At 43.8% G+C, this 27,891-nt stretch overlaps 1 protein-coding gene across 1 annotated transcript in view; it reads left to right on the forward strand.

Moving 5' to 3' along the window:
- SLC7A14 (solute carrier family 7 member 14) overlaps window positions 1–27,891 on the forward strand; it is a 126,382-nt gene that overhangs the window by 49,436 nt on the left and 49,055 nt on the right. The window contains exon 2 of the mRNA XM_044291012.1: window positions 7,750–8,220. Coding sequence (XP_044146947.1) covers window positions 7,917–8,220 — 304 coding nt within the window. The 5' untranslated portion in view covers window positions 7,750–7,916. The remainder of the gene's footprint in view (window positions 1–7,749; window positions 8,221–27,891) is intronic.

Here is a 27,891-nt window from a genome sequence, read left to right on the forward strand (position 1 = left end):
CGAATTGCAGAGGTCCTGAAAAAGAAGGACCAACACTGCAAATACTAACTCTTTGCAGAAATGTCATGTAATTGTCGATAAAAGCCTTTGAAACGTATGAAGTGCGTGTAATTATATTTCACTACATCACAGAAACAACTGAAACAAAGATCTAAAAGCAGTTTAGCAGCAAACTGTGAAAACTAATATTTGTGTCATACTCAAAACTTTTGGCCACGACTGTATACAGTGCACATGCGGGCTGCCATCTTTAGTAAGGTAGGCTCACCCGTCCGGCGATGCACAGGTAAGCCATTACCTGTGCCTGTGCCGAGAGCCGGTCTGAAATCAAATGCAGTCACTGGGAGCAGGCAGTTCCGAGAACAGCCGCCGGGGGCCTTCATCGGGCTGTTCTCGGAACTGCCTGCTCCCGATGACTGCATTTGAATTCAGACCGGCTCCCGACACAGGCAAGGGCTTACCTGTGCATCGCCGGACGGGTTAGTCTACCTTATTAAAGATGGCAGCCCGCATGTGTTTGCTGGCGAACACTACGAACTGACCATCACTGTACAGAAAGTGATGTAGCTACAGGGGTCACAGCAATTTATAAAGCACTCACAAGTTGGGGGTGGACCACTCACTAATCTAAGGCCTAATGCACATGACCGTTGTGTGTTTTGCGGTCCTCAAATTGCGGATCCGCAAAACACGGATGGCAATATAGAACATGCTGCGATTTTCACGTAACGCATAAGTGAAAATCACTGCTCGTGTGCACAGCCCCATAGCAATGAATGGGTCCAGATTCAGTGCGGGTGCAATGCGATCACATCACGCATTGCACCCACGTGGAATACTTGCCTGTGTGAAAGGGACCTTAGACTAAATACAATACAGTCTCAGTCTTCATATTAAATGTGACTATAACCCCCTTCATGCTTGAGAATACAACCATGTACTGCATGAGGGGGGTTATAGTCATTTAATGTCCAGGTCTGCCCCTGAGCTCCTTTCTTGTTCCCCTTCATGTCCTGGCTTTCTCTCACCCAGGAACTACAGTAGACAGTCCATTGAGGGCCAGTGTCATTCACTCCCTACCTTTCTTTTAGCAGCGGCGTGCACAGCCGGGTGGCAATAAGCTGAGTAAGCTGACGTGGTGGTGGCGGAGCAGCAGTTCCCGCTGGCACTCGCTACCAATCAGCACACCATGCAGGGCAGCAGAGGAAAAGGAGAATGGTTATCCTCTCTCTTCGGCTACGGAGCGACAACCTGCAGGCTGGTGGCATTCAGCTTCATAAAAGCTTCAATGCCGCTGCCTGCCTCACATTTCCCAAACTTTACGGTCCAGGCTAACGTAAACAATGTGCCGGCCACAATAATTTTCGGCACATTCGCTTTATAAGACGCACTGATCCCCCCCCACACACACACTTTTGGGGGGGAAAAGTACCTCTTATAAAGCAAAAAATATGTTTTAAAGTATTCAGATCCAAGTGCTGTTTTTAAAACTGTATAATATTTTTCATGGGACAACCCCTTTAAAGAGGACCTTTCACCAATCCTGACATTGTGAACTAAGTATACAGACATGGAGAGCGGCGCTCGGGGATCTCACTGCACTTACTGTTATCCCTGGGCGCCGCTCCGTTCTCCTGCTATGCCCTCCGGTATCTTTGGTCACTAAGTTATAGTAGGCAGAGATTTCGGTCACTAAGTTATAGTAGACGGAGTCTGCCCTTGTTCTGCTGTAGCGCTGGCCAATCGCAGCTCTGCGATGCGATTGGCCAGCGCTACAGCAGAACAAGGGCAGACTCCGCCTACTATAACTTAGTGATTGAAGATACCGGAGGGCATAGCGGGAGAACGGAGCGGCGCCCAGGGATAATAGTAAGTGCAGTGAGATCCCCGGGCGCCGCTCTCCATGTCTGTATACTTAGTTCACAATGTCAGGATCGGTGAAAGGTCCTCTTTAATGGTGTGCGACAAAAAAATGGCAAATGCATTAATATAGGGATTTAGGTCATAATTTCCTATGGACGTCCTGTCCACAAGCACCGTTTCTGGGCATTCTTAGATATGTTTATAAAGAAGTAAGCTCTTCTACATAGACTAAATACATAGAAATGTTTGCATGCACATCTCTGTATATCTAAGATTGGAACTTACACCAGTGTATGCGATATGCAGTGTTTTAGATAGGTTATTCATTATGTTTAGCTGCTGTTATTCTGTTTGTTTTTTATTAAAAAAAACAAGACCAATTATGTGTAAAATTAGAGAATGTAATGCTTATGTTTATTGGATGGCTGGCGTGAACCCTTTCCTCTTGTCATGGTATTTTATTACTAATACTACTAGTAATATAGATTTTTATTGCTATTCTTGTGGGAGTGCAGCAACCTCATATTATTTTGGGTAGCTCTGCTATATCTTTAATATTTTAATTGCATTTTATTACACATATTTGTCAGGGGTGGGAAGGAAATGGCTACTTCATGCATAGTCGACAGCAGTGAGTAATACGAGTGATAAATGGTTCTTCATAAACAATAGTTAATGAGCGAGTGGGCATGCTAGATGTAATTCTGTGGGGGCACCCACAGAACATTTTGGAGTCCCGTGGCAGATTCTTGATAAAAAATTAATCTGGCTAATATTTAGCACATACATTCTTTCATCATCTCGACTGAGTTCATCTACATGTTAAGTTAAATATAAAGAGCTATCCATTAGATGGATAGATGAACCGTCCATGTGCTGTAGAACAGTCAGTACCCGGGCTAAAAACTGACCCATTAAAGGCTATGTACACCTTTTGGAGGCATTGCAATTTTTTTCTATGATTGAATGTTACTCATTTTGGGCTAAAAATCATAATTTTAATTGGCCTTTATTAAAAATATTGAGATCTTCCGTCACAAAAGGTTAACTGTTAACTGTGTGACTAGTATTTAAGCCACATTCTTATCAGTAAGATAAGGATTGAGCTTTGATGAGTGTTTATAATGTCAGAGAGAAGAGATAAGTGTCACGGTGCGCCGCCAATGCGCTGATTCTCCGCAGCGCCTGCCGACGCCCTGCCTCTGTACAGGAGCTTGGACGCGTGCAGTGTCCTTGTCTCCTAGGTGGGTCAGCCCCCAGCAACCAGATGCTCAGCCATTTACAGCAGGGCGAGTCATGTGATGCTGGCCATGTCACATGACCCCTGTTACTCAGTATTTAAACAGGCAGCCTGCGGGCCAGAGGTTGCCTGTTATTTAGGTTCCTTCTGTGATTTTGCTTTTCCTGGCGTACTTACCTTCTGCTTATTCCCTGACGATCCCCTACCTGCTCCTTGTGTACTTTGCTGCTCTCCTGGTATTCTGATCCCGGCTTCCTCCTGACGATCCTATGCTGACTCCTTTGGTACTTCACGACACTCCTGGTATTTATGACCCCTAGCTTTAGCTGTCTATTCTCTGCTTGCTCCAGTTGTACTTCGTTGCTCTCCTGGTATTGACTCGGTCCGTTCACATTCCGCTGTTTGTCTGTCCTGTGTGTATGTGTACGCGACCGTTACAGAATAACAGGCCCTACCAAACCACTGTATCATGAATCCTCTGGTCACCCTGACAGATCATGTTTCCAACCTGACGCAGATGGTGCAGGAGCTAGGGGAAAAACTCAGTTCTTTTGAGTTAGGACAAGGCTCTTCCATTCCTCAGGCCTCCATTCCGCATATAGAGCCGCAGATTAAGCTTCCTGAACCCTTCTCTGGAGACCGGAGGAAGTTTCTTTCTTTTAAGAAGAATTCTAAACTTTATTAACGTTTGCCCCCCTTGTCCTCCGGCTCTGAGAGTCAACGCATGGGCATTGTCATTTCCCGATTACAGGATGGTCCCCAGGAGTGGGCGTTCTTTTTACCAGCTGATGCCAGTTGTTTAGCATCTGTTTTTTTTTCAAGCCCTGGGTACCCAGGCACTGGTTCAGGGTGATCAACCCGCGGAGGAGTATTGCACCCAATTTAGAAGGTGGTGTGTTCCCTCAGGGTGGAATGAACCAGCCCTTAAGAGTCAGTTCATCCACATCGACGATCCTCTGCCTGCTCCTTGTGTACTTTGTTGCTCTCCTGGTATTCTGGCCCCAGCTTCCTCCTGACGATCCTCTGCTGACTCCTTTGGTACTTCACGACACTCCTGGTATTTATGACCCCGGCTCTTCCTGACTATTCCCTGCTTGCTCCATTTGTACTTCGTTGCTCTCCTGGTATTGACTCCGTCCGTTCACATTCCGTTGTTTGTCTGTTCTGTCCTCCCAGCACTTATTCCAAGCTAGGGATTGCCGTCCAGTTGTCCCCTGTCATTAGGACTTGCGAGGCAAGTAGGCAGGGCCAGAGGTGAGGGTGGAGCGCAGTGGTCACTTTCCTCCCCCTGTGTGTGTGTACGCGACCGTTACAATAAGGAGTCTGTCTGCATCCCAGATGACGAAAAAAAAGAAAAATAAACCCACTGGCAGCTAGTAGAGTATGTCAGCCATGTACACAAAAAAGGATTCCATATTGTTAATAAAGACCAATGAAAAAAAAGATCTTTAGCTCAAAATAAGTACAATGCAATAATAAAAAAAATTGTCCCCAAAGGTGTACATAGCCTTTTAAGTCAATAGGTCATTCCACATGAGTGATTTTCTGCAGGGACCATCAGTTGGTGCCAAGAAATTGTAGCTTGCACCATTCAGCTTCCTGTAAGACTCATTTATTCAAGTGGATGTGCCTATGAGAAAAACTGTACACGGGCACCATTCATGTGCGGTCTGTTAAGAGTTTCTTACTATTCATCTGAATAAAGCCGTTAGGGCAGAACTAGTTTGAGACATGGCTGACATGCATCTGACAGATGTGCAGTCGTGCAAGCTGCAGCTGTTTCCTGTGTGGCCGTACACACATCAAAATGTTTTATTCTGCAAATTATAGACCATGTCCTATTCTGGTCTGTATTGTGGACTAGAATAGTCCTTTGTATTGATGGGAGTGAGAAAAATACAGAAGGCGTGTGGAAAGTATCTGTATTTTGCGAGTCCATTTTTTGTGGGCCAAATACGGATAAGACTAAGGAACCCCATGGTTACCACTTTATGTGTATATCCCCTTCTCTGCACCATTACAGTTATTCATTTATACATTTGCATTATTTCTGTGCTGGGACATCACTGCATTATCCCTGGAATGGTACTTTATAATACCCCTCTTTGACATCATTCTATTATTCTCTTTTTTCTATGCTGTGTACATGGTGACTTTTTTCTATGCTTTACCTTGCCATAATATTATGATGTGAAATATCCCTATACTGTGATTTTGTTTGTATAACTCCTCTGCAGTAATGTCACTTTGACTTCACTGTGTGCATCACCCTTGTACTGTGACATCACTGTATGCATTATCCTGGTACTGTGACATCACTGTATGCATTATCCTTGTACTGTGACTTCACTGTGTGCACTATCCTTGTACTGTGACATCACTGTATAAATCATCCTTGTACTGTGATATCACTGTATGAATTATCCTTGTACTGTGACTTCACTGTGTGCATTATCTTTGTACTGTGACATCACTGTATGCATCATCCTTGTACTGTGACATCACTGTATGCATTATCCTTGTACTGTGACATCACTGTATGCATTATCATTGGACTATGACATCTCTGTATGCATTATCCTTGTACTGTGACATCACTGTATGCATTATCCTTGGACTATGACATCTTTGCATGCATTTTCCTTGTACTGTGACTTCACTATGCATTATCCTTGGACTCTGTTGCCATTATCCCTATGCTGTGACATCACTGTACTCCTTATGCATGTGGTGTGACATCACTATGTGCATTAGCCCACTACTGTGACATCACTGGTTGTATAACTCATATGCTGTAATATAATGGAGTCCCTGTATTATGACATCACTCATCTCTACTGTGACATCATAACAGAGACCAAAATAATCATCACCTTTTCATGTTCTGAATTTGCTGCTGAAGGTGGTCATAAGTGGAGCGGGGTCCCAGTGCTTTGCCTCAGGGCCTTTGTGCACTTTTGAATATTCTCCAAAACCCAACAAATTGTTACTGCAATTAAGCAAATCCCCCCCCCCCCCCCCCCACCTATGTTACATTCAAAGGGACCAAACAAGTTGAGAAATGGGAATTTATCTGGCTGGCAATGCCCCTACCAGCATCATTATTGTCATTAATGTGCCGATATTAAAGGGGTTGTGCTGTGTGATAATATAGATGATCTATCCTCAGAATAGGTCATCAATATCAGATCAGCAGGGGTCCGACAACCAGCATCCTCTCCGAACAGCTGATTAGCAGGGGTCTAAGCCCTGATAATTTGATATTGATGACTTATTCCAGGGATAGGTCTTCAGTAGAGATGAGCAAATTGATTTGTTCAAAATCAGCCTACAGGAGCACTAAGGGGCTGGCTCCTCTGCTCAAGATCTCCCTCTTGATTGACAGGGCCAGAGATCTCACCTACCCACTGCTAATGCAAGGCTGACATGTGGGTACACCTGGAATTGGAGGTGGTGGCTTTGAACAGAGGAGCGCCGCCTCCACTTTCTGGTGTACTCAGATGTCAGTGGCAGATGCACAGTTGGTATCTGCACTGCTCAGGTAGCAGAAGATCCTCTGCACTTGCACAGCAGCAGCAGCGCTAGATTGGAAGAGCCAGGCAAGATGTCTGGCGTTATCAATGGGGAGGAGGGAGTCTCTTCAGGAAAGGGGCCAGCTCCTGCGGTGCTCCAAATGGCTGATTTTGAACTAATTTGATTCTCTCTCATCTCAAGTCATCAATATTGTGCCGCAAACCTTTAATATAATAATGATAATACGAGTCATTATTAACATCAAGTGCTAAAACTGTAAGTGCATTGTGCATGTAAAACCAGTGTTGGACTGGAGTTCCTTGGGCCCACCAGTGGAAATTATACTGTGGGCCAAACTTCTATATCATAGGTGGCAAGTGGCATGTGATCAGCTACATATCTTCTCCAGGACTTTTGGGGCCCACTGTGGCTTCAGAGATCGGGGCCCACCAGAGGATCCACTGTCACTCTGGTAGGTCAGTCCAACTCTGTGTAAAACTGTTATTTATAACCATGATATCTAGGAGTTTTGCTACAAATCTTAAAAGCCTATTGTTTGCTGCATGTATATTGTGAGTGCATTGGATGAAGTAGACGAGAACAGTACGAAGCTGCAGCATAAGCAGGGATAATACTGATAACAGCATTGAATGTAGGAGATACTAAGCTTCTGATAGCAAGCTTTAGCTACACAAGAGGGGGAGGCTCGATAATCCATTTCAGGAAAGCTGCTTTCAGGATGGTAAATCCAAGGAATACTTAAAATGTCTTTATATCATACAGCAAACTTTGCGGTCCGCAAATTGTAGATTTGCACACCACGGATACCGGCCGTGTGCATTCTGCATTTTTAATAGAACAGGCCTATCCTTGTCTGTAATGCAGACAATAAAAGGACATGTTCTATTTTTTATTTTTTTTGCGGAACGGCTTTGCGGACATACAGACACAGAATGCACACGGAGTAATTTCCATCTTGTTTTGTTTTTGCCCCATTGAAGTGAATGGCTCCCCATAAGGGGTGAAAAAAAATGGAACGGACATGGAAAAAAATATATTCGTGTGCAAGAGCCTTTAAGATGCTTTGTCTAGTAATGATTTCTAACCATATTATTGCATTCATTCTTTTACAGATGTCTTAGGATTACTAGAAGAAGAATACATGTAATATCATGAGCTACTTTCTTGACTCAAGCCACATGCAACACAACTAAAACGCTATAAAACTGAATGTTGGAAGAAACTGCAGTAAACTGTATTTTAGCATTCGGCACACGTTTTCTAAAAAAATATTTTAATCATGAGTGGTTTCTTTTCTTATCTGGATCCAAGACGGATTCCTTGGAGGGCTACATGGCATGCAATCAATGCAAGAGTTTTACGCACCAAACCAGTAGAGTCCATGCTAGAAGGAACAGCAGGAACTTCATCCCATGGAACCAAACTGGCTCGAGTACTGACTACAGTGGACCTGGTTTCCCTTGGTGTGGGCAGCTGTGTTGGCACCGGGATGTATGTTGTCTCTGGACTGGTTGCTAAGGAAATGGCAGGACCAGGAGTCATTGTGTCCTTCATAATTGCAGCAGTAGCATCCATATTATCCGGTGAGTTTTTTACTCCTATTTTATGCTTAAATTCTGTCTTCTTTGGTGTAAGAGGTAAGGAAGAAATTGCTGCAGAAAATAAAATTATGTTACAAACACATGCAGTTATATACACGTACTGTAAGTATATGGGAAAATATATGAAAATCAGTAATGGTGGTAGCTGGAATAGAGTATCCAAATATGTAATGAGTGCACCAGGTTAATTTGTGGTGTCTTGGGGGTGAGTTCAACCTAAATCCACCAAGGAATTCCAACTTACAAAAAGAGTATCACCAAAAATATAAGCTGCTTTATTTGGAGCACAAAAATTAGCTCCATTTAAAAAAAAATAAAAAATCTGAGCCTCTAATATCAACAGATGTAAGGTAGCTATCCTATAAGTCAATGTCACCTAAATTATTTGGGGCAAGTAAGCCAAAAAGAGCAATGTGTCAGCAGGCAGTTGCAAAAAATGTTGTGAGAAAGACCTGCGTGCCGAAAAGTTGCTTTTTTTTTCATTTGTTAAAGCAGTTGTGTCCACTTTTATACTGTCACGGTGAGGTTCCCGGTGTTTCCGTGCAGGCTGGCTGCACGCCTTTTGCGTACTGGCTGGGGTTGATGCCGTGCAGGCTGGTTGCTTTTGGCTGCGGTATCTGGTGTGAACCTGCCCGTGTACATGTGTACCTCTTTGAATGTGTCTGTAGTTTCCGTGTTCCGTAGCCTGTTTTGTCGTGTCCTGCCTTGCCTGACGTCTCCAGGGGATCCCCGACATGTTACAGTATGCAGAGCAGCTACCATGCCAGGTTCTGCTATGTTTTTGCCTTGAATTTCTAGTTTTGTTTTCCCTGGATCTCAGTTCTGTGGTCATTGTAACTAGCCTTGTTCTGCGGTTTTTACCTTTGATAGAGAGTGTCAGCATGTTCGGTTTGTCAGTTTTGGCGTTCATGTCCGGAGGGAGGGCGGAGGGGGAGGTAATCTCACGGTGCGGTTCATTGTGCCGTGTGATGCCCTGCAGGCTGGCTGCATGCACCCTGATGTACTGGCTGCAGGCCAAAATCCTGTGCAGGCTGGTTGCTAGGGGCTGCGTGCTGGCTGCGGTATCTGATGTGAACCTGTCCGTGTATGTGTGTACCCCTTTGATTGTGTCTGTATCTGTGTATCCTGGTTGCCAAGGGCAACGACCTGTTCTGTTCAGTGTTCCTGGTTGCCATGGGCAGCACCCATTTCTGTATCCCATGTACGCTGGTTGCCATGGGCAACACCCGATTCTGTTCTTGTGTGTCCTGTTCTGAGCTCTGGTACTGATGGGGTTACTCCCCTGTCTGCTGTGCCTGGGTGTGGTTTTGCAGGTGCACTCGTTCAGCACATATTTCTCCCTGTGTGTCCTGTTCCTCCGGTCAGTTCTGGTTTAGTTCTGTCTGTCAGTTTATCCTGTTGCGTTTTTCCATCTGTCCATTTATATGGTTCCGCCTAAGTTTTATATTGTTGTATTCTGTTCCTTGTTTTGCCATTTCCTGTTCTGTCTGTATCTGCTCTGTTCTGGTGTATTATGTCATTTGTTCCTGTTCTGTTCCTTGCTAGACTAGCAATGCTTAACTGCGTCCGTTGTCATGTCTGTATTCTTGTAGAGCCTCCGAAAGGGGGTCCCTGGCTTCCCCGGAGGAGGAACTGCAATCTGTGTGCAGCTCTGCCTGGGGCCACTTAGCTTCTACCGCTTGCGACACATTGTTTCCATATTCTCTCCTGCATATTCTGTCCCTTATAGGTTTTATTGTGTCTATAGTGTAATCATGGTATATAACATAATTTGATATTTTGAATATGTGTGCTCTCAAATTGGTGTTTGTTAGCACGGGCACTGCCGACACGTTCCTGTGCATGAGCCCTAACACTGTCCATTCCTTCAAAGATGGATATCCTCAGCCAGGGATTTAATCAGGAAAGTGAATATTCTGTACATCTGCACTAGTCAGATTTATACTCCTGTCAAGTGTACAGTGTTTCATTTTATTGAATTATTTTTAGCACAGTGTGGATTATATTTCATTAATATATATTTCAGAGCTTCTGCTATTAAATACTACATGGATCAGTTTTGAAAGGTTCCTGAAACTTCATAATTATATAATTAGGTAATTTACCAGTGATATTTTTGTAACAGTGCTTTCAGGAACAGTACCCCAGAGCTAACCAAGGGCTATCTGTATTTGTTATCAGAATGCTCTGTATCCACCTTGCCTGTCATTCATTCGCATAGTCGCCTAAGGGTATCGGTGTCAAGTGCCTCATTAAATATGAAATGCATTCTAGAGGTCACAAACCTTCTTCCTAGGAAGTGAATATGAAGTGGAGAAATACTGAACTGTCCCTATCCGAATTCAACCCAGCAATAGCCAGAACCAAGTAACAGCACTGCAACTGCAGTGGCCCTGGAGGAGCAGGACCAGAGCATGGGAGTGGAGGTGTCTGTGGCTGCTACAGTCAATAAAAAAGGATGCACCCTTTCTTCCCCCAGGGCACAACCTGGTTCTGGTGCTCCTGCCTGGTGGTAGTCAGCGTGCCCAAGATGTTGAGCCTTTGCACTCTACACTCCCTGCCTCACACCCATACAAAGTCTGATATAGGGTGCAAGAGTCAGTAACCAGGCCAGATTTAATACAATAAACGTCTCTCTTTACTGTAGTGCAAAATGTGAGTTGTAGTACATCCACCGATAGCAAAACACAGTTCCCACAATATAAAGTGCAATTCTCCCTAGATGGTTTTGTATGAATTATTGTACTATTTTGTTTCTATCGTTCTCAAGTGTCTTCCTGCAGAATCTAGCAATCTCAATTTTGCAGTTGTGCCTGTAATTCGCAATTGAGACATACAGGTTTTAAGATACAACTACTGGCCAAGTTGTGTCCAAGTGTGAAGGGTGTCTTAACAGAATTACCCTCACTGCAGTAAAGTCTAAATAGGTTAAGTAGAAGAATACCTTAACGACTCTAACGCTTAGCAATGCAGATTTCTGAACCTTCTTGTCTTTTTCTCTCCCTCTCTAGATCATGCAGAGATTGGTAAGCTTTTGTAGCTTTTGTGCAGTCCTATCAGGAAGGGGCACACGGAGTTGCTTCCTTACTAATTCCAGGGTAGAACTCTCTAAACTCAGCTTGGGGCGGATCCAGGATCCACACCCAAGCTTCCTATAGGTGCAGTGCTAGAGTTGATTAACTCTTGTCACTTCCATCCATAACCACACTAGGTGCACAGAGAATAAAGTGACATTAAATAACATGACAAGCATTAAACAGCAAATAATTTGCAAGTACACCCTGCTCTGTGGTACTGAGCAACAAACAAATTCCAAACAAATTGACATTCTAAATTCTGTGGACATAGAGATCCTAGAATATACAGAAAACACACTAGACTCCATGGAACGTCAAACACCAGAAAACATAGAATACACAATAAACTAGAAAAAGATCAGAGTAACGCTTCGGTACTTCGCTAAGGCCAGTGATTGGTTGCAGTGGTCGCATGTTGTCAACATGATGTCACCATGATGTCACCATGCAGCCGAGTAAACAATGCCCACCCAGGAGAACCAAAGATGCAGAGCTGGATCTTTTAGATAAATGCTACCCATTTCTTCATTGTCTGGTTTCTTGCTGAAACCCGACAACCCTTTTCACATCTGATACCATGTGTGATACCCTCATACAAAGCCTACTAGGTGCTGTCCTCATTTTCCTTCTGGCCTCCACGATATTTGTAACTTGCAGCCCATGCATTTTGTAATATTGGACCAGCTGCCCGCTACTAACATAAATTCTTTGCCTGTCCAGCTCTAACTATACAGCAGGAAACCTCACTGACCCAGTGCCAGCCAAATATCAGGCACCAAACAAAACAGCAACGTCTGTACCACTTGATGTGCTCTCAGCGGCTCCAAACAGATGACCTGTTCCCAGACTGAGAGCAAGGTGTGACTGGGCTCTTCACCTTAAATAAGGCCAGCACACCTGAGGATTAGTTAATACGGACAGCCCAAGACCTGGACTGTCCGGATGGAGTGGGGGCCCAGCCTACTCTCCCCTCTCCAACAACATGGCCCTGAAAGCGGGTTTTCAACAAACCCTAACACAAAGACGACTGCACATCTCTTTCATTCACATATCCTGGTTGATTTTTAATAAAACTGTGAATGAAGGAACCTTGGACAAATATACACCCCATCCACCACTTCTCCAGACACTCTGTCACACGCTGAATAACAACTTTTGTTCAACTCTTTCTCAAAACCTAAGTTACCCTGTTTCTTAGTCTGGGTGAACGTCAGACTATATGAACTCAGCCAGTCAGGATATACCTCTATAATGCCTCTATAATGCAGCTATATACTTCACATGGAATTTGAAAGGCTGCATTGCTAATGGGAATGTGTCACTACCCTAATAAGAGGCATCACTTCTTGGTCTGTGCAGATCACTTTTCTGCAGTCATCTAATTTTCATTACAGGCAGGATTACAATGACAGATATCACAGAGCCTAGAAAATTCTCCCATAAAAGTCAATGAAGTCAACTTCTCTCTATTGCGTCTATGGCTCATGGTGGCTGCTATAGAGTATATCTCTAAATGCTTGCCTGCTTTTGTAATTTTGATGACTGCTGCACCCCTGCTGATCAGCTGTTAGAAGAGAACGTAGCGCTCGTATGAGCACTGTGTTCTCTTCTCTGTTTAGCTGGTTGCCTTCAACATTGCAGTGGCTATCAGGTGTGCTTACAACTCCTCCGTCCCCTTTCACTTCAATGGGAAGGCTCCGTTCTATTCAGGAAGGAGCTATCCCATTGAAGTGAATGGGATGGTGGGGCTGTAATTATACCTGATCGCCGCTGCAGTTGTAGCGGCAAGTAGGTAAACAGGGAAGAAAACACTGCACTCCTACAAGAATTGCTTCAAACAGCTGATTGGTGGGGGTGCCAGCAGTTGGCCCCCTGTCTATCTGACATTGATTACCTATCCTGAAGATAGGTCATCAATATTACAAAAGCGGACAACCCTTTTAAGAGCAACTAATAATCATGTTAATGAAAAAATCTACAATCAGAAAATAAAAACAGATTAGAAAAAAATTATACTGTATTTGTGGCTATCTGGTTTCAACTGGAAAAAAATTATTATCAATTATATATTCCCTTTAAGCAGTCCCAGACATTGAAAAAAAATCAAAATCGAATTTAAAAAAATGGTGTGCTTTTTTTAAATTTCCATCATTAGTTTTTTATTGTGGTTTTGACTGCACAGCAAACACACAATGGCCAAAACATGTAGCCTCAACCCAGTGCTCTCAAACGGTTGGTTACAATTAATTACAATTAATTAATTACAATTAATTACAATTAGATTTGTCATGGTTTCTCACTTCCAAAAATGCACCATAAATACACGCAACAGCCATAACCTGTGGTTTTACCCCTAGATTGAATTCTTGGAGGACTACAATAAGTTTTAACCCCTTAGTGCCCAGCCTGTTTTTGGCCTTACTGGCCAAGCATTTTTCTTCCTTTTTCATCATCACGTTCCAAGAGCTATAACTTTTATATTTTTTCGTCTATATAGCTTTTTGATTAACTTTTATTACCTGTTTCTGGGAGGGAGATGGGAAAAACAGCAATTCTGCCACTGCATTTTTAAATTACTGTGATTTCCGGCATATAAGACGACTTTCTAACACTAAAAATTATTTTTGAAAGTCGGGGGTCGTCTTATACGCCAGGTATAAGGCAGCACAGGGGAGAAGGAAGCAGTCCCTCCCTCCCCCCTGCGCTGCCCACTGCCACCAATGATGAGAGAGGGGCGGAGGAGGGGCCTGTGGTTTATTTATTGCAAAAAAAAAGATTTTATAGATATACAGATTACCAGTACCGGTACCTTTGTGCCCAAGGGGCTGTCACCGTTTTGTGCCCAGCCGCGCCCCGAGTTCGGGATCCCAGTGCTGCCCCTCTCTTAATTTATTCACTGCACTTCCATTTTTTTTATCTTCTGAAGCCACTCGTAATCTTGCGCATGCGCAGTTAGTTGGAGCATTCACTCGTTCTTGCTGTGAGGGCGGAGGGAATAGAGGAGAAAGCGCCAACTAACTGCGCATGCGCTAGATTACGAGCAGACGAGCAGCTTCAGAAGATAAAAAAACCGAAGTGCAGTAAATAAATAAGAGAGAGAATTTTTATTTAGTGTGTGTTGGAAGAGGGGTAGTCTTATATGGCGAGTATAGCCCAAACCCTATATTTTAAATGGAAAAGTTGTGGGCCGTCTTATGCGCCCAGTCGTCTTATACGCCGGAAAATATGGTATAAATTTTATGGCGTTCATTTTTTGGTAAAAATAACAGAATATCTTTATTCTCTGGGTCAGTAGAATTACAGTGATACCAAATACATATAGTTTTTTTTTTTACATTTTACTACTTTTTTTGCAATAAAACTCCTTTTTTTAAAAGGAAAAAAATGTTTTTGCATCGCTCCTTCCCAAGACTCATAACTTTTTTCTTTCTATGGAGTTGTGTGAGGGCTAGATTTTTGCAGGACGACTTTTATTTTTCATTGGTATCATTTTGAAGTAAACTACACTTTTTGCTCGCACATAAAAATGGAGTTTGGGTCTTCGCTGAAGGTGCTTTAAGTAGAGGTCAGTTCACATACAATCCCTTTTCCAGAGGCCGTTTCCTCAATCACTGGCTTCAGCCCCCTCGATCTCTGAACCAACCGGCAGCAGAAACAGTTGTTATCCCTTCAAAAGGAAAAAGACATAGTGCAGACCCACAAGTAAAAGGATTTTATTCTACTTACAAGATCTTAATACATAAAAAAGTAGTATTCCTAGCACCGCAGAGCATAATTTACGAGCTATTTATGTAGTCTGGATTGTTACGGACGCGGCAATACCAAACATATGGGGAAGAATATTTTTTTGCAATTTTTTTCATTGAAAAGTGTATTTTCTAAGAAAAAAGGGATTTTTTAATAGAATTTTTTTATTTTATATATTTTTTTTTTTTACCACTTAATAGTCCCACAAGGGGACTATAACATACAGTATTTTGATTGCTTTTAAAATGCAATGCACTATCCCTATAGTGCATTGCATTTTAATGGCAAGGCTATTCTGATATTGACCAGCAGGCTGCTGTATTTGTGGGGTGCTGATGGGAGACAGAGGGAGCCTACTCCTTCTGTCAGCACTTTACAAGCGCCATTGCCCGCGGCATCTAAAGTGTTAAACAGCCCGGATCGGCACTCCTGCTGGTCCAGGCTGTTAGAGCACGGCCAAGGCTTTCCAGCTGCACAGGGGATCCCTGCAGCGCTTAGGCTGGGTTCACACCTGAGCGTTTTACAGCGCGTTCCTACGCGCTGTAAAACGCTCAACAAGGAGAAACCAATGATTCCCTATGGGAATGGTTCACACTTGGGCGTTTTACAGCGCGTACGATCGCGCTTTAAAACGCCCGACGCTCCAAAAAGTACATGAGCGACTTTTGGGGCGTTTGTGGCCATAGGACACTGTAGTGAATCACACAAACGCGCGTCAAACGCGCGTTTACTATTACAAAAATGCGCATAAAAATGCGCGTCAAAAACGCGCGTAAAACGCGCGTTTGCGCAACGCTCAAGTGTGAACCCAGCCTAAGACTAGGCCACCGTAAAAACACGTATGGTTGGTCACTTAGGGGTTAAATGTGTTTGTGCTTAGAGATCTGACATGATCCTGATAATCTTGAGAATAATAGTTGTGGATATACTGCATTTGTAGACTGTTTGTGCTGGCTATGCAGTTGTAGCAGACAAGCATTTCTTTTTCACTTTTTAATAAAAAAGGACCCTCAAGGTATAATGGTAGGACGTCATTAAAGCTGAGCAAAAGTTTTATATTCTAATTCTCCCAGACAAGTTGTCAAGACTATGCTCAGCTTACATTAAATTACATGTGGCATCGGAATGCTTTCAAATTTGTTAGTACATTACTTACGTGAAATATGAATACTTATGCACTGGTGACTAAAACACCTTGTATATATAATACATGAGGCTGTGCCATGGCATTAAAGTGCATCTGTCAGATTGATCAGCCCTATTAAACTAGGCATATTGCCTGGTAGTGTGGAGCATGCTGCATAAAATAATATATATATTTTTTTTTCTGTAGAATGAACTGCTGGCGAGATATATTACTTTTTATATAATTTTTTTTCCAAAGATAACAGCAGATAAACGTGATATTCTTTGTGTCTTTCTTTTATTTTGTTTTCAAATCGAAGCAAAGTAACATACGGCAATACGTGTAAACGTTTTCAGCTATGCAAAGCCTTCCTCAGACACTAAGAAATTACAAAAAATAATAATAAAGCCATATGTAGACACTATATTCAATTGACAGCATATAGTTCTAGAAGAAAATAATAAATAAATAAAAATAATATACGAAAATAACATAAAATACAGATGTCGACACTATGGAATCTAGAAAAATGCACTTGTCCGGATCTCGAGGTCGTCTGGAGTCAAAATCACTTTTGCATATAAGAAGAAGACTGCGTCGACCTATTACATGTCTCGCAGAGGCGTCATACCAACTAGAAATCATATATTAAGGAATAAATATCCAGCTACAAATCCCAATATCTGGATCTAATGCATATTTCGTTTTAACAGAATAAGGCTGGGAACCCTATACACAGCAGCAACCGACTGTTTGCGAACAAACTTTTTATATTTATGCAGATTATCTATTTCGAGCACCAAGGGACTGGCCGTAGTGCTTGGACCACTGTTATCGCTATGCCCCTGTGCTCTGTGTATTCCTCCCTCTACTTTGATTGACAGCGCTAGACCTCTAAGTGCAGTGGATGAGATTCTGCTTCCTGAGCTTGGGGAGCAGCAGCAAAACCATTATGCAAGCGCTGAGTTGGCTGAGTGACTTAGTACGTGCACAGTGGATCTGATGCTGCTGTCTGAGCTCATCAGATCCACTGCCCAAGTCCCGAGTCACTAAACCGATTCGGCACAGGTGTGAAAAAAACTCTCATCTAGCCCTGTCAATCAAAGGAGAGGGGGAATACACAGGGGTGTAGGTTTAGGCAATCTTGGAAATAGGTATATAGAAAAAATAGGGTTGATCATGTTGACAGATGCTCTTTAAAATTATAGATCATTTGCCCACAGAAGGCTGTTTTGGGGGATTTTTGCAGGCAGCTTAATATAGTAGTTTTTACGTTTCCTTTGTTGTCTCCAGCTGCAGATTATGACTACTGCAGGCTATTAATAAAAGGCATACCTCTATTATCCAAGCGGGTGTGGACCCACTGCGCCACTGACTGGCTATACCCTGGAGGTGCGTGACTAAGTAACTACCTGGTCTTCACTAGAGCATCTGATGGTGTGCATAGGCTTGGGCCATTAGGGTAGTTACCAGGTGCCCCTCCAGAGCAGTCCCCGAGTGCCAGCTGACCAGGGGCTCAGAGATACCGGTGCAAGCACCGAGGGGAAGGACATGACATAGTAACATAGTTTATAAGGCCATCCAGTTCGGCCTGTTATCCTCCAAGTAGATCCAGAGAAAGTAAAAAAAAAAAAACTGTGCTGTAGAAGCCAATTTTCCCCACTTAAGGACTCCAATCAGGCAATCAGAATAACTCCCTGGATCAATGCCCCCTCTCTAGTAGCTATAGCCTGTAATATTATTACACTCCAGAAATACGTCCAGGCCCCTCTAAAACTCTTTTAGTGAACTCACCATCACCACCTCTTAAGGCAGAGAGTTCCATAGTCTCACTGCTCTTACCGTAAAGAATCCTCTTCTATATTTGTGTACAGACCTTCTTTCATCCGGACGCAGAGGATGTCCCCTCGTCACAGTCACAGTCCTGGGTATAAATAGATGATGGGATGATGGGAGAGATCTCTGTACTGACCGCTGATATATTTATACATAGTTATTAGATCTCCCCTCAGTCGTCTTTTTTCTAAAGTGAATAACCCTAATTTTGATTTTCTTTCAGGGTACTGTAGTTGCCCCATTCCAGTTATTACTTTAGTTGCCTTCCTCTCAACCCTCTCCAGCTCTGGTATGTCTGCCTTGTTCACAGGAGCCCAGAACTGTATACAGTACTCCATGTGTGGCCTCACTAGTGATTTGTAAAGTGGTAGAACTATGTTCTTATCACGGGCATCTATGCCTTTTTTGATGCAACTCATTATCTTATTGGCCTTCGAGTATTCTATTGATTATTTTTTACGATTAATCGAGTATTCTAATAATAAAAAATGAATTAATAGACAGTTTTCCCTTATAAAAACTCATAAGACCCCTTGCTATTAGTCCCCAACACCCTTCATTCCCCACTGTGCGATCAGCCCAAGTTCATCAGTTCCCCCCAGTGCCATAAGCTCAGTTCCCCCAGTGCCATTAGCTCTCCCCCACCCCAGTGCCATTAGCTCTTCCCCACCCCAGTGCCATCAGTTCCACTCCCCCAGTGCCATCAGCTCTCCCCAACCAGTGCCATCAGCTCTCCCCCACCCACAGCCATAAGCTCTACTTCCCCAGTGTCATCATCTCTCCCCCCTTGTGCCATCAGCTTTACTCCCCCAGGGCCATCATCTCTCCCCCCCTTGTGCCATCATTTCTCCCCCCCTTGTGCCATCATTTCTCCCCCCCTTGTCCCATCATTTCCCCCCCCCCTTGTGCCATCAGCTCTCCCCCCCCCATTGTGCCATCAGCTCTCCCCCCATTGTGCTATCAGCTCTCCCCCTATTGTGCCATCGGATCCCCCACCTTGTGCCATCAGCTTTACTCCCCCACTGCCATCATCTCTCCCCCGTTGTGCCATCAGCTCTCCCCCATTGTGCCATCAGCTCCCCCCATTGTGCCATCAGCTCTCCCCCCATTGTGCCATAGTCTCTGCTGCCCTGCTCCTCCTGACACCCGGAGAGAGAAGAGGAAGACTTATGCTGCATTGGTTTTATTTATTTATTCCTACATTTACTTATTCCTACATCAGCCGTAACCTAAGATATATAATTAAATACCCATAAAATGGAAATCTTTATTATTTTGGTGCCAACATGCCAACCAATAAAATCCAGTCTGCATCTCTTAGGGGGGCCAGGTATTAATGATGACCATCCTCATCTTTTACTGGCTTTACTTTTTCCAAATCATCCTTAAAAGTCTCCATATCCTAGAAAAGTCAGCAAGATGCAGAGAGAGGAGGAGCTGGATGTTCTTGATGACATATTCTCATCAATTTTAGATGATGTGGAAAAGGAGAAAAAGCAAATGGCAGTAGAAGGGCTCCCACCTGTAGGACAGAAGAGCGGTGGGGTTGGAGAAGTGGGTATGTCAGAGCTGATTAATATTCTGTGTTTACTGTCTAATAATCTGCGGGAGATTGCAGGCCAGACCAGCTATAATATGCATATTGTCCCCCCACCTAACCAGCCAAACCCCATACCAGCAACAGCCCCTTTTTAAAGGTGCTGAGCGGCCATTAATAGCAAAGAAGGGCTATACAGTGCAGTCTTCATTATTCAATGAAAGGCAACTGCGGGCTAGTTGGCCACACGGTTCTTCAACACAGCATCGCCACAACCAGCCAGCAGCACGAAAAACAAAATTGAGGGTCAGTCAGCACATTCCAAGTCGCAGGTGCACATTGCCATAGCTGAAAGCAGAAAAGTAAAAGACAAACAATGCAACAGTACTCTGCAAGCACAAACAATAAAATAAGTACAAACAATATTGCCATACTCATAAAATATAAAATACTAATGATGCGTTGTAAATGTGAGATTCTTGGCAAATACATTTTGTAAAAAAATATTGTACAAATGCTATATATGTGTCATCCACAGATCCTCCTTATAACAGTGTCATCCACAGCCAAACCAGCCTGCACCACGGCCGCTCTGTGTGGCGGTATTCTAAGGCAGAGAGGCCTGGGTGTACCTGATTTATAGCAATTCGTGACAAATTAATTAATTGAATTTCTTTGCTAACTTAGTGAAGTTAGTGAATCAAACTTTTCTAAACTTCACTCATCTCTACTAACAATGATAGTACTTTTGTTAGGCTAGATCTGTGCCTTCTTTGTACTCTTTGTTATATACCTGTCTGCCATGTAAAATCATAAATGCATACTGATTCTTCAAATGATTACCGTATTTTTCTCTTTCTAAGACGCACTTTTTCCCCCCAACTTTCACAAAGCTGACACTCATACATCGCTGGCCGCTATAATGCACAGCCTGTGATGTATCAGTTACAGTTTACCTCTATCACGTGGGGTGGGAGGAGGGGCTGGACGGCCGGCAACTGCTGTTGCACTTGCGGCAGGGTCCGATGCAGTCACTGTACTCCATTACACCGGGCCCCACTCACAGCAGGTAAAGTCTATTCATGTAATCCTCAACCAGTGGCTCTGCTTTGTTAAACTACCGTAATCGTCTGTAGTAGTACTCACTATCAAACTAGCAGGCAGCACAGCAGCGTAACGTCACTCACTCCCAGTAGATGCCCCCATTGTGATCCTTACCCCCTTCTCCATAGTGCCCCCCATAATGTGCCAGTAAAAAGTGTCCCCAATAATGTGCCAGTAAGAAGTGCCAGTAAGTGTCCCCATAGTGCCCCCCAATAATGTGACAGTAAAAAGTGCCCCCATAGATGCCCCGCAATCATGTGCCAGTAACAAGTGCCTCTTCCCCCTCAAAATCACATGCCAGTAACAAGTGCCTCTTCCCCCCCAATCATGTGCCAGTAACAAGTGCCTCTCCCCCTCTAATCATGTGGCAGTAAGAAGTGCCTCTCCCCCCCCAAAATATGTGCCAGTAACAAGTGCCTCTCCCCCCCAATCACGTGCCAGTAACAAGTGCCTTTTCCCCCCTCTTTATACTTACCTCCTTATGGCAGCGATGCGATGCAAGCCTCTTCCGGCCTGTGTGCCGAACTGTACGGCTCAGGCGGTGCCATGATGTCATGGCGCCGCCTGAACCAGCCTCTGATACGCTGCGGCCCTTGTGCCAGGAGTCTATCAGAGGAACAGGGAAGGAAGACGCCTATCCCTCCCCTGCCCCGCCACAACAAAGTCATCTATATCGCCGTCCTCAGGACGGCGTTGCAGATGACTATGGAGATGAGCGCTTCCACAATGGAAGTGCTTATCTCCCTGTGCCCTGCCCCCGCATCCCCCTCACAACGCCACTGGCGAGGCCCCCACCAGCTCAAGGCCTTAGGCGGCGGCCTAAGTGGCCTAATGGAAGAGCCGCCTCTGTCCACAGATCCCCCATAACAGTGTCATCCACAGATCCCCCCATATCAGTGTGTCATCCACAGATCCCCTCCATAATAGTGTCATCCACAGATCCTCCATAATAGTGTCATCCACAGAACACCATTAGTTCAAAACCCACCAAAATCACACCGTTTGGTTCAAAATTTTATTTTTCTCCTCAAAAACCTAGGTGCGTCTTATCATCAGGTGTGTCTTATAAAGCAAAAAATACGGTAGGTCAAAAAAGGTATACAGTTGATGTCCATTTGACAGATATGCTTTTCTATAAAGCAAAATATAGAAAAATCCAACCGTGTATTGTTCAAATGCACGCACAAAACTACCCGAGATATAATTGTACATCTGCCGTATACTTTCATCATATAAAAAATACATAAACCTTAAAGTGGATGTTCAGGCTACAGATATTGATGACCTCTTCAGGGTAGGTCAATATCAGATTGGTGGCAGTCTGAAACCCCGCATCCCCACATATCAGCTATTTAAGCAAGCCACTGTGCCGAAAGCTATACAGTATACTGGGCGGAAGCAGAAGTCTCTGTATACAATGTAGTTTTCTGCACTGGTGTGCTGCAGCTCAGCTCCCATTCCCTTGAATTAAAGCTGAGTAGCGGTACTGTGGCCCGGCCACTACACAGTGGAAGGTGTCTTATGCTTCCAGCTTCTGCTTCCTAAAACTGCTGATTATGGGGGTGCTGGGTGTCTAACCCCATCAGTCTGATATTGACTACCTATTCTGAGGATAGGTCCATCAATATTTAAGCCTTGATTAACCCCATTAATGTGTTTGTTTCTTGGTTCTCTGTTCTTTCAAATGTTTTTCTATAACGTCAAAAATCTCCAGACTGACTACCAGATGTATGGCAAAAGGGAACATGAAATAAAAAGGGTGTTTCACAGGACACACATTCTATGAAAACAGTGTGCAGAACACCAGGAGAACTTTTGCTCAGGGGTACAATTTGTGGAATTGTGCCTCTGATGCTTCCTCAGGCATTAACATGGCGTAGAGTGAAAGGTGCGCCGTTTGGTTTTTGGAAGGCAGATTTTGCTGGACTGGTTTATTTACACCATGTCCCATTTGAAGCCCCCTGATGCACCCCCAGAGTAGAAACTCCATAAAAGTGACCCCATCTAAGAAACTACACCCTCAAGGTATTCAAAACTGATTTTACAAACTTTGTTAACCCTTTAGCTGTTGCACAAGATTTAATGAAAAATAGAGATACCATTTCAAAAGTTCACTCTTCTGGCAGATTTTCCATTTTAATATTTTTTTTTCCAGTTACAAAGCAAGGGTTAACAGCCAAACAAAACTGATTATTTATAGCCCTGATTCTGTAGTTTACAGAAACACCCCATATGTGGTTGTAAACTGCTGTACGGGCACACTGCAGGGCGCAGAAGGAATGGAATGCCATACGGTTTTTGGAAGGCAGATTTTACTGGACTGTTTTTTTTTGACACCATGTCCCATTTGAAGCCCCCCTGATGCACCCCTAGAGTAGAAACTTCAAAAAAGTGACCCCATTTTAGAAACTACGGGATAGGGTGGCAGTTTTGTTGGTACTAGTTTAGGTTTAGTTTAGTTTACATATGATTTTTGGTTGCTCTATATTACACTTTTTGTGCGGCAAGGTAACAAGAAATAGCTTTTTTGGCACCGTTTTTTATTTTTTATTTACAACATTCATCTGAAAGGTTAGATCATGTGGTAATTTTATAGAGCAGGTTGTCACGGATGCGGCGATACCTAATATGTATAAATTTTTTTATTTATGTAAGTTTTACACAATGATTTCATTTTTAAAACAAAAAAAGTTTGTGTCTCCATAGCCTAAGAACCATAGTTTTTTCAGTTTTTGGGTGATTATCTTAAGTAGGGTCTCATTTTTTGCGGAATGAGATGACTGTTTGGCAGTATTTTGGGCTGCATATGACTTTTTGATCGCTTGCTATTACACTTTTTGTAATGTAAGCTGACAAAAAATGGCTTTTTTTACACCGTTTTTATTTTTATTTTTTTACGGTGTTCATCTGAGGGGTTAGCTCATGTGATATTTTTATAGAGCCGGTCGATACGGACGCGGCGATACCTAATATATGTATACTTTTTTTATTTATGTAAGTTTTACACAATGATTTCATTTTTGAAACAAAAAAAATTATGTTTTAGTATTTCCATAGTCTAAGAACCACAGTTTTTTCTGTTTTTGGGCGATTATCTTTGGTAGGGTATAATTTTTGCGGGATGAGATGACGGTTTGATTGTTACAATTTTGGCGTACATGCAACTTTTTTAATCACTTTTATTACCTTTTTTGGGAAGTAAGGTGGGCAAAATTTCAATTTCATCATAGTTTTTTATTTTCTATTTTTATGGCGTTCACCGTTCAGGTAAAGTAACATGACCATTTTATAGATCAGGTCGTTACGGACACGGCGATACCAAACATGTGTAGGTAATTATATTTTTTTCATTTTTAATCAGTGCTAAATGTGTTTTTTGATTTTTACTTTTTTTTCTCACTTTTTTTCACTTTTTTTTTGACCCAGACCCACTTGGTTCTTGAAGATCCAGTGGGTCTGATGTCTGTATAATACAGTACAGTACAATATATATTGTACTGTACTGTATTTTACTTACACTTTGTCTGAACAGATCTATGCCTTTAGCACAGATCTGTTCAGTACCATGGACAGCAGGATGCCTGAGAAGTTGTGGCCACAACTTCGCAGACGGTGAAGGGTAAGGACGGGGGCTCCCTCCCTCTGTCACACCATCCCATCGGGGGGGCTGCAAAGGCACAGCAGCCCCCCGATGGGAGAGGGAGGGAGCCGCATCTTACTGGTAACTCTTTCCATACAGTGGTCCGTACGCACCGCTGTATGGAAAGGGTTAAACGGCTGACATCGCATCACCGATGTCAGCCGTTTATACCAGGGTGTCAGCAATGTGCTGACACCCTGGTATACCACTGTACACCAACGATTATTCAAGGGGAATAATCGCACCGCCCACAACACCCCCCCTGCACCTCTCACCGCCATAAAACCATTCAGGGGTGCAGGGGGGGTGGAAAAAAATGTATATGGCTCATTTTGAAGTTTGATCCCCGCGGCCAGGGACCACGGGGATCAGAATCAGCAAAAAGCGCAGCAAGCCGCAGGTCTGAATTGAACTGCGGTTTGCTGCGATCGCCGATACGGGGGGGGGTCATATGACCCCTCCCGGCGTTGTGACAGGATGCCGGCTGAATGATTTCAGCCGGCACCCCGTTCAGATTAACCCCCGCGGCGCCGGAATCACGATTTAAAGTTAGGACGTACCGGTACACCCTGAGTCCTTAAGGACTCGGGAAATAGAGTGTACCGGTACGCCCTGCATCCTTAAGGGGTTAATCTTTTCTTTTTGCAGTTTATAACTTTGTCTTAGGCCTCTTGCACACGGCCGTGTGTCCCCCGTGGCCGTATTGCGGTCTTCATACGGCTGGTCCGCAATACGCAGGACACCAGCCATGTGCATTCCGCATCACAGATGCAGACCCAGTCACTTGAATGGGTCCGCCAATCCGGAGAAGCGTTGCGGAACAGAACGGAACCACGTTACGGAAGCACTACTGGAGTGCTTTCGTGGGGTTCCGTTCCGTGCTTCTGTTCTGCAAAAAGATAGAACTTGTCCTATCTTTTTGCGGAACAGACGGATTGCGGACCCTATTCAGGTGAATGGGGTCGTGATTCGCATGCGGCTGGCCCAGGGTCGGTGCCCATGCATTGCGGACTGCAAATTGCAAGAGGCCTTATTGTTACAAGTTACCCCCAGGGATCTCAAGATTAGGTATTTCTCATCTCCCTGCGCCAGAAAAGTGGCGTTAAAAAGTCGCAAAGCCAGTTTTTACGCTACCCTCTTTTTAGGAGCATGGACTGCAGGAGGATGCGCCTTATTTATGACAAGCCCTACGCCTCATCATAAATTAGGCACATCTTCCAGCAGCGCAGGAGATATCAAGACTTGTTAAATCTCCCCCAAAGTGTCTATGCATCTGTGGTCAATCGCTATTGAAAATAATAAGGCTGCATGAACTTTGTGGTGCTCATTCAGTGGAGTGAAGAGGTAGCCACAAATCTATAGTTATGGCCGGACTGAGGGGCGTAGCCTTAGGGCAGGGCATCATGACGGGGGTTTGGTTTAGGAAGACCCCAGTTAGTGGGTTAAGTGGAGTTTAGAGGGGTTGGGAGGAGGATTTTTGGGAGAGAAGGGGATTGGGTGGTTTAAGCGTAGGGGTGTGGTTAAGGGGTTATATAGGGAAGCAGAGAGGAGAACGGGGGCATTTTGTGCAATCCTGAGAAGAGCTCCCGCCCACCCTCCCTTTATTGAGGGGTTAGTGGGAAGAGGTTTAGGGTGTAGAGGGGTAGGTGGGGTTGTTTAGGTGTCACGGTGGCTGTGGCGGGGGGAGGTCCTTGAAGTTGGTCATATTCACAGAGGAGGATGCTGGGAGGGCTCCATGGTTGGGGCTGGACTCCCAGTGGTGACGGATTTTAAAGGGGCCATTCAGTGGTGCTTCTGAGCTGGAGGGCAACGGCTGGAGGCAAGATGGCTCACCCAGTGGGGTATTTGCAGTTGTTTGGGGGCTTCAAGGACCTCCCCTCGGGGGGGAATTGTTATTGATTAAATGGTATGTTTATATGTTAATAAAAGACGGCTGCTGTGGCCGATTTATTCCAAGCCCAGTGTCTGTGTGTCATTTTAGGACAGGTTGAGTTGAGACATGGGTGGAGATAGCTTTCGGGGAGTGGGGGAAGAAAGGGGGATGGTTAGGGGTCGGACGGCAGATAACCAATACCTCCGTCAGGTGTTTTACACAGCTGTATTTGTAGCTGGTGTTTTCTCCATGTATTTTATTTAGCTAAAAAGAGGCATAGATAAACACACACATGACACAACTAGTACCCCCTATAGTCATGATTTGGCACTGTATACATGAAATTTGGCTTTAGGTTGGTTTCACACAAAATGGAAGAGACCTACTAATCAAAATGTGTAGAATTCTGGCATAATTTGCTAAAAAAAAAAACTGTTGTACATGCTTTACCTTTTTTTTTTTTACTTGTCTGTAAAAAAGACATGTCCTGTCGGAAAGAAGCAAGGCCTACCAGAAAAGATTAAGCAGTTACTGATATACACAGGATGCTTCCTGTCACGTCATGCGCACCAGCCGCCTTAATATCCGGCGAATAAAGCGCACCAGCAGGAAGTGAGCCCCGTTGGTCATGCGCACTAGCGGGCAGTGGAACGCAAATGCGTTCCACACAATGTCTCTTCAATGGACTATGTAAAACAGCCCCATTAGGCGACGTAATGCTGATTCACCAACACAAGATTGAATGTATTATGCATATAATTAGGATAGCGGACCCTAAGTTACAATGGTATATTGGGCAGCAATAGGTTAATAAATTTATCCCATTTTTGACAAAGTAATACATACTATTTCTTAATACCGTCCGCAACATGACTCAACTTCCAAAGGATGGCAGGTATATCATTATTAAGGAGCCACGGACATTAGCACTGCAAACATGTGGTGAATATCCTAGAAAGAATAGACACCATGACAAGGCTACATAGCAGGCATCAACTAATCAATGTATACCTCTAAATTACCGCCATCCTATCTACACCGCAGCACATTTTCCATAGAACACAAGGGACACTGCATAATACCTCTAAATTAAGCAAGGCCAACCAAAAAAGAGGCTTGGCTTATGATGCAGCAACGTGAACTAAAAAAATGAGCCACAGAATTTTAGCACAATTCTACAGTAAAGTAAGCCAACTAATAGGTGGTGTAAACTTAGACTAGGCAGTCTAAGGTTGCACTAGATTTATCACATCTGCAGATCTGGCAGGCACTTCCAGCCGGGAACAGCCTGCCGGATCCGGATTCTGACCGGTTCCATTTACTGTAATGGGAACTGGCTAAAAAGACACTGTTTGCCTGGTTGCAGCCAGCTCTCCACCAGTCCCCATTATAGTCAATGTATTCAGTGGCATAGTGTGGGTTGCCAGCTCCCAGGACAAGCCATTTATTGCGCGCCCCCAATCTGTGGACACTCCCCTTTTTACAGATAATGTAGTAGATGTCTCCTGCAGTCCTATGTAACACTACAGATAACACAGTGATAACTCTCTGAGTACAGATAATGTAGTATATGTAACACTGCAGATAACACAGTGATAACTCTCTGAGTACAGATAATGTAGTATATGTAACACTGCAGATAACACAGTGATAACTCTCTGAGTACAGATAATATAGTAGATGTCACTTGCAGTCCTATGTAACACCACAGAT

This window comes from Bufo gargarizans, chromosome 4 (assembly GCF_014858855.1).
Source record: "Bufo gargarizans isolate SCDJY-AF-19 chromosome 4, ASM1485885v1, whole genome shotgun sequence".
Lineage (NCBI taxonomy): Eukaryota > Metazoa > Chordata > Amphibia > Anura > Bufonidae > Bufo > Bufo gargarizans.